We start from the raw sequence: 8,429 nt of genomic DNA on the forward strand, positions 1-8,429 counted from the left end.
GACAGACAGACAACCGGAAATGAACTCTTTGGGCGATTTTATGAACACCTATACTCAAGTTTTGTCCATAGCATCAATATTTTTAAGTATTACAAATTGCATATAATGTCATCACTAAATAGTATAAAATAAAGTCGGTTGCCGCTGTTGCTTAGATCTTTAAAACTACGCAACGGATTTTGATGCGCTCTTTTTTTAAAAAGATATAGTGATTCAAGAGGAAGGTTTATATGTATAATACATGCATAATATAGTAGAGAAACACTGATAATTTTAGAGGTTTCTAATGTGATGTTGTAAATAAACACATTTTTGTATATATAGACATTTTGTATAGTATATTTAGTATCAACATTGCACCATTGCGAAACCGGGGCGGGTCGTTAGTGGCACAACAAATGGTACCCTGATAAAAAACTTTAAATTCAACTGTTTATTTTGTTGCCATGGTACTAATATTTGTTATTATTACATAGCAAACAAAATAAACAGTTGAATTTAAAGTTTGTTATCACTAGTTCGAACAATATTGTATTTTTAAAGTGATTTTAATTAATATTAATTAAAAAATTATATATAAAAACATTTAAATATGTCGCATAGAACATACGATTTAGTGTGGCGTAATGCACAAGATATTATCGATGAAGCAACACGTAACGATACATTATTTCAATCGGTGGATCGACCAGAAATTGAAAAAACTCAAGCACGTCCAATTGTTGTTGAATTATATATACGTTATATAATCGCGGTGAATCGTTTAATTGAATGCTATGATCAAATTGTTCAACCACAAAAATTAATTGTAATACGTAAATTATTAGATGCAACATTAGGTCGAGTTGTTGAAATTAAACATGATTTGTATAATATCGATCAAACACGAATTAATTATATTAATGATGATGTTATGATTAAATTAGGTGTTACACCAATGGAATTAGAGGTAAGTTTCAATTTTTCAAGCTTAAGGATGTATACTCTGCGTTACAAAATTTGCACAGGTTTTACTTTTCTAGGTGATATAGCTATATGTACTGTTATAGTAATATCAATTAGAATGGTAAAAACCGTGGAAATTTTGTGACGATGAGATACGAGCACCAATGCATCGATCCTGAAAATTTGAGGGAGGGAGGATTGAAGTCAAAGTCCACTTTAAAATTTTACAAACGTATTTTTATACGTTGAATTAAATGTCTACTTAAGCTTATTTTGGTTATATAGAAATTTTATTTTCTAGTTATAGACTGTGACACATAACTGATATCGATTTTACCACATTGCCCATATCTTCTCTTAAATATCCTTAACACCCAGATAATCAAGTGGCCATTAGGTACTTTAAAAATTAAATACCCACGACTTAATAGTTATAGTACCAGTATGTTCAGAAAGTCCAGAGGGACAACATGCTCACCACAGGCAGCAGGTGGGAGCATATACTTTATTTTTGAAACACGTACGCGTTAAATCTACTTTATTCTTTTAAGCGCTTATATATCGAAAACGGTGAGTTTTAATGAAAATTGTCACGAATCAAAAAATACTCAAATCACGAATCGTCCAGAATATAATTTCTAACTAATGGCTTTCTAACTAATAAATCAAATTTGTCAATTGTCCAAAATATGAAATCCAACAGTTTTTTTAATGTTAAATAAAGAGAATGTGGTGTCCGGAACTAGGGTACTTCTGTTCCACCCTATGGGGGTAAATCGAAAAAGCACAAGTACGCACGTATATGACTTTGTTGAGTACACTCAGACAAACACCAGCTTCCATTAAAATCAACTGACGAGCAGTCAATTCTTTGGTTAGACTATTTTTTTAAATTTTATTTCCTCGATTAATTACAAAATACTTATCATTGTATTTATTTTGCGCCCATGTAGCTAAAAATTCCGAGTTATTTCAATAATTTTCGCGAAGGCTGGGCAAGTGATTGGCTTGGTACATTAAATGATATTCTAACAAAGGCTGGATATATTGCTGAAGAGGACGAAGGGCCACCACCACTTACAGAAATTGAAGCTGTACGTTTAATACAAACACATGAACGAGCTAGGCAAGGACGTTTACGAGCCCAGTTTATGCGAGAAATTCGGTAATGGAATTTAAGGATCTTGGTCAATAAAGAGGTAGTTTTACTCTTTAAAAATGGCGAAAGTTTTAAATTTTTCAATAGATAAAGTGTAACTTTTCAGAATATTTCTTTTCGGACATCTTGTATTAGAAGGGTAGATCTGAATATTTATTTTTTTTTTATTTCTGTACTTTCCCGATTATCTTAGTTTTTATGACCAAATAATTTTTACGCACTGTAATTAAGAAGTAAGTGAATCTCAAGGCCAATATGTTTTGTATAAAGAATTAGATATACTAAATTAAATATCAGAAAAAAGGCTAGAAAAACAACTTAAGAGGCCTTAATTATCAATGTTATTGTTATAGAATCTACTTAAGATAAATCCTCTTTTACCTTTTACGAGATAAATACTACCTAGTTATTGGTCTAAATTAAACTTCAGTTTGATAAATATGAAAATTTATTTAATTTGTAATTAGTGCAATGAAAAAGAAAGGGAAACCCGACGTTAAATCCGATGATGACAACTTTGGGACAATGATTGCAGCTGTAAAAATACAAAAAATATGGCGTGGGTATATTGCACGACGAAACACACGCAAATTAAAAATTGCTGAAATGTTATTAATTGGGATGATACCACCGGATAGAATGGAAACAAGCGCTCGAGAAAGACAACTAGAGGTAACTGATATAAAGGGTATAGAAGAATTCTATTTTTATTTGCACTACCTATTCAATAACGAATAGGGCAGAGAGTTCTAAGCAATTCTAGAAATAAAGCTCTATTTTGGATATAAATATGGACTATTTTAAAGGCACATGAAAATTTAGGCCCAGATTTGTGAAGTGTTTAGGCATGACTCTCTGTAATTTTCCCAATGAATGGTTGGACGGAGAGTAAACTGACACTCTGAGAATGATAATGTGAACTGCGAAAGTTGAGTTGTAAGGTTTCCTAATTGGAGCTAAAGATTTTGTTTTCCAAAAATTTTTGTGTATTACTTATGGAATAATTTTTTTGAAAAATCTTTTGGTAATTCGTAAATATTGGTATTTCATAGATTTGTGAATATCGACGTAAGTTACAAAAAGAAAATATTGAAAAATATGAAAAAGCTTTAGTTGATGTTAAAGAAAATTTAAAAGTTGAAAAAAGTGAAACTATGATGGCTGATATGCGTGATGAAATTACAAATTGGTTACAAGAATATTATAAACATTCAGAGAAATTGCCTGAATTTCCTTCAGAAGAACGTGGCGGGTCACGCCTAATGTTTAGCAGAATGGGTAAGCAAAAGAACCATATTGCAATTGCAATTTTGCTTCTTTCGTATTTCAATCCGATTGAGATATCTTAAGGATGTACGAGCACAAGAAAAATTTAATTAAAAACCCTGTTTTTTTTATATGAAGTTGGCCTACGTCTAAATCAATTCCGAAAATTTTAAGGGGGGTTGTCCGATTATTCAAATAAATAAATGATTTGAAAAGTAGGCATATGGTTTTATGGTACAATGGTAGATGTTGTTAGGCCTCATAGAAGTTTCTGGTTTTAAAAAGTCCAAAAATCATTTTTAGGTTTATCTTCGCATGGTTCTGAAAGTGAACTAAGTAAAACAACGAACGCATCCTCGAAAGATGGTAAGAAAAGTAAAAAAGGCAGTGGTAAAGATAGTGCTGATTCGAAAAAGAAAAGTTCGGATGATTTGGAAGTTGTTGAAGAAAATACAAAAATATTTAAACCAATATCGTCATCATTTATTGGAGAGATCATTGAGAATTGCGAAGAATATGAAGAAAATTGGAAAAAGAAAGATGAACACATGAATCCAACACAAGAACCGTACATCGATATGATTGTACGTGAAAAAACTAATGAATTAGAAAATGAATTACGTAAAATTGTCGATGGTTTAATGCGTGATGAATTAGAAAATTTACAGGTAGGTTATTACTTTTTACTTGGAGTTCATATTGAGTGATTTATTTTTGGGTTTGGGTTACATGAGGCGATATTTGGGATGTTTTATTAACTGCGTACAATCAAATAAATCGAAAAAAAGTCAGAAATTTTTCAAATAAAAGTGACATTTTGGTTCAAATGGATTTTCTAAAGATCTTAAATTTGCTCTTGATTTTTAAGGTATATCAACCTTTTTTTTTCTTCATAACAAGAGTCATGCTTTTCTATTATTAAACTGAACCGAATTAAAATACTTCGACTTTCATTTTCATAGTATTTGAGATATTCGTGGAAAATTGTTCAAAAGCCTTAGTAAAATTTCAAATTTTGATTTCAATTAACTTATCGATGCAACTTTAAAGAAAATTTTCTGCTTCGTAATCAGAGTTCAGAAAGATTCGCCTCATCTTTGAACAGGATTTGAACTTTGATTGAAACATATTGCGAAAAGCTCCATATATAGATACCAGTTGCTTATTAGAATTTCGAGGTCATTTTCGACCCTTTCTTTCAATCATATTTCTACAATAAAATTTGTTCACCTATGATAAACTCCCAAAACATTCTTTTTTAGGCAGCATTGGATCGTGACCGAGCTGGTAAAGGTAAAAAACCAAAAAAACCACAGAAAAAGGCGAGACGTGGAGGTAAAAAGTCTAAAAAGAAAAAAGAGAAAGATCTAACACCAGATCGTACATTAGAATCATTATTCGAGGAATTGGTATGTAATGGTATAATACGATCTTATCCAAAATATCGTCTAGATGAATTCAAAGGTGAAAAATCATTTGTACCAAACGAATGGGGTACTGTGGGTGATTTACGTCAGCTAATTACTGAATATTGTATTCTACCTCTTGGGTCGGAACTTGTACGAGAGAATACAACATTAATTAAATCGGTTTTAATTGCAGGTATCTTTTTTTTTAATCTAAAGTTGCTCATGTATGAGATTATAATATTAATGATGCCGCAACAGACGAAACTTGATTAGAATTTAAATATACGAGAAAAGAGTAAGGAGTAACAATTTTGATTTTCGTTAAATATTCGAAAGACAGGCGATAATATTTTTGTCAATTTTCATAGATTTTTATCTGTATAAAAATAAACTAATCACAAAACAGCAAATCAAAAGGGTGTTCGTTAAAGTTTTTATATTGAATCCCTCAACATGTTCGTCTCGCAGCATCACTAATTAAGTTTTAGCATGCTTGAATTTTTAAATATTCATTCGTTAAAGACTATAATAGTATTTGGTACGCAAAATGGATATCACCTTCATTTTTATTTCGAGAAAATAAGGACTTTTATTTATGGTTCGTTATAATTTGATCTAATCTCCGTTTTTGCCAGAACAATTGTGGTCCATCTACGTGATGATTCGTTAAAACAAGTATTTTGGTACAATATGCATGTGCGTCTTGGAACATTCCGATGGTTTAATTTCTAGCAGAACCGGTTTCGGAAAATTGTTTCGTGCAAACGCTTTTGGTATTTTTAAGAGAAATAGTTTAATCTAGTTTCTCTCCATATCTAACCATTTGTTAAAATTAAAGCTATTTTTGTTCTTCCAATCAAATCAATATTGTATTTCAATTCAATGCTTTGAAACAAAAAAACCGGAAATTAATGGACGAGGGGCTTTAAGGTATTTGCGCACCTTGATCAGATCCGAATACAGTTCTCTTCGAAGTAACAGCCATCATCAATTTCTTGCAACATTTTGTGGAATCCCTTGGAATTTTGAAAAAAATTTTCTAATAAAAGTTGTATGATATTTTAATGAAAAACATTTTTGTGCAAAACTTAAAAAAAATAAAGAAATAGTGCAATGCTTTAAGGTTTTGCACAAACCGTGCAAATCTTTTTCATAATATAAAATATGTTTCCCTTAATAATATTAATATTTCTTGTTCGAAACTTTTTTCAAAAACTCTAATGATTCGGTACAAATCCGAAATGGTATCAACTGTTTTTGGAATAAATTCTGAACTCTTCTGTTTTGGTAATAGGTGCAGAAGGTAGCGGTAAAAAACAATTAGTTTATACCGTATGTACGGAAACAGATTCTATATTGTTTGATATAAGTGCATCAAATATTGTTGGGAAATATCCTGGTAAATCTGGATTAACAATGTTAATGCATTTAGTAAGTAAAGTATCACGTTTATTACAACCAGCAGTGATATTTCTTGATGAGTGTGAGAAAACATTTGTACGGAAAGTCCAAAAAGGCGATAAATCTGATCCAAAACGTTTGAAAAAAGATTTACCCAAATTGGTTAAAGGTATGTAAATTAATTTATTTAATTTTATTACATTTTTAAAAGTTAACAGTTGATAACATGAGACTAGCCATAAAAGAAGAATAAGGAGATGTATTTCTTCGAGACATGGTTAGGTTAGGTTAGGTTATATTGGCTGTCCACGAAGGACACACTTAGGCTATAGAGCCCATTGTGATACCCTATATGTGTTTTACCACCTTTCCGCTGATAATTTCATTTATCAGCTCCTCAATTTCAGAGGTTGAGTGCACCTCCTTCATGCATATACCATGCACTACACCAGTCCATCACAACTATTAATTAAATTAATTTTGTTGCTACGGCGGGAATCGAACCCGCTACACTAAGCATACTGCGGACGGAATTGGTTACGCCTTAACCAACTGAGCTAATATTGAAAAAAATTGATCAAAATTGAAAATAAAATAATCCTTTTAAAGATGGTAACTTATATTTATTCTAGGTATAACAAATGAAGATCGTGTTATATTATTGGGCACAACATCACGACCATGGGACTGTGACCAAAAATTATTGTTACAAACATATCAAATATATTTTTTAATACCCAAACCAAATCATGCTGATTTGGTATTAATTTGGAAGTATTTATTTTCACCATATAAAATGTTGAAGAATTTTGATTGTGGTCCACTTGCTCGATTATCAGACGGATTTACTATAGGTTAGTATGCTTACAGAATAGAAGTATGGCACAGAAAGTCCTTAGAATAGTCGAAAATATAAAAAATCGTTTATAAATCAAATATTTTATCACAATCGTCTATATGTGATAATATGATAATCGTCTATATGTTCTTGATGACAAAATTTTCCCATAAAAATCTAATGTGCGGAGTTTTTCCCTGGGTAAAATATAATACCTTATTTTCTCAATTAAGTGTAACTTCCCTTAAATGTGTATTTTTTAATCTGAATTATAGGAAGTATCATAAAAGTTATGAAAGAGGTAATGACATGTAAGCGTATGGTACAATTACGTTCACATCCATTAAAATTGGAGGAATTAGTTGAGGCACTGAGTAAACAACATCCAATATTTGCTGAACATGAAGAAGCATTAAAAGAGTGGATTAGTTAAAAATATACAATTTTTGTAAACGTTTTTTTTTTTTATAATTAAATTTCGAAATAAAATAAAATAATTTGCATATGATGATGATATTGTTATTTTTACCTGTATTCCACACAAATATAGGGCTCTCACCTCAAAGTTGAAACACATAAATCAAAATTATTTCTTCCGAAAAACTTTTTTTATGAAAAATTTATTCTCAAAGAAATTTTATGATACTAAAATAAATTGTAAGTTCATTTCAAAGCATGTAGACTTCAAACAACACACTTTTGTAACTAAGTTTTGTGTAAGTCTTCTATACCATACGTTTAATTTACATCTTGGCATAGGCATCTCCCACGAGTATGACAGAGTACATGTTTCTTGAAAGTGTTTTAGATTCGGTTCCCTTTAAGCTGTACGATTCTACTGCTGCTGTGTGAACTGTATACAACTTGGCGCTTATCAAAGTTGCATTGAACCCATAGCAAGAAAACATGCCTATAGCACCTCTTTCTTGTATTCATTGCTTAATGTATACATACGTACTCTCTCATACTCGTAAGAGTTGTACTATACCAAGATGTTATTTAACAACTAGTAGATAAAACCATTAACAACAAATCAGATCACACTTGAAACATAGCTAAGAACACTCCCCATTAAATTATTTTTCAATAAAAAAAAAACTAAATCTGTTCATCCGCTTAGGAGATACGATGCCCCAGACAAGCAGACAGAAAGACATACATAGTGGTCAAACTTATACACCCCTCTTTTTGGTTCGGGGATTAAAAAAAAAAATTTTAAAGACTTAATTTATAATCATTATTTTTTCAATTTTGTTTCCTTTGGGCTTTAAAATGCTTCAGGGCCAGGCCTGTTATTTGATTAGCATTTCAGAATTTTTCTCAACTAAAATTTTCTTAGCCGGGAACTAGCGCGTAAAGCATAAAATTGTTCGAAAAAATAATTTGTTCGACACTCGAAAGAACAATAATC

At 31.0% G+C, this 8,429-nt stretch overlaps 1 protein-coding gene across 1 annotated transcript; it reads left to right on the plus strand.

Moving 5' to 3' along the window:
• Positions 1–592: 592 nt before the first annotated feature.
• On the plus strand, positions 593–7,451 carry LOC123298802 (dynein regulatory complex protein 11). Its single transcript, XM_044880899.1, has 9 exons — positions 593–949; positions 1,899–2,110; positions 2,572–2,776; positions 3,157–3,382; positions 3,674–4,038; positions 4,633–4,972; positions 6,074–6,349; positions 6,813–7,034; positions 7,294–7,451. The coding sequence occupies exons 1-9, from the start codon at positions 593–595 to the stop codon at positions 7,449–7,451; spliced, it is 2,361 nt and encodes a 786-aa protein (XP_044736834.1).
• Positions 7,452–8,429: the final 978 nt, after the last annotated feature.

Source organism: Chrysoperla carnea, chromosome 4 (genome assembly GCF_905475395.1).
Source record: "Chrysoperla carnea chromosome 4, inChrCarn1.1, whole genome shotgun sequence".
NCBI lineage: Eukaryota > Metazoa > Arthropoda > Insecta > Neuroptera > Chrysopidae > Chrysoperla > Chrysoperla carnea.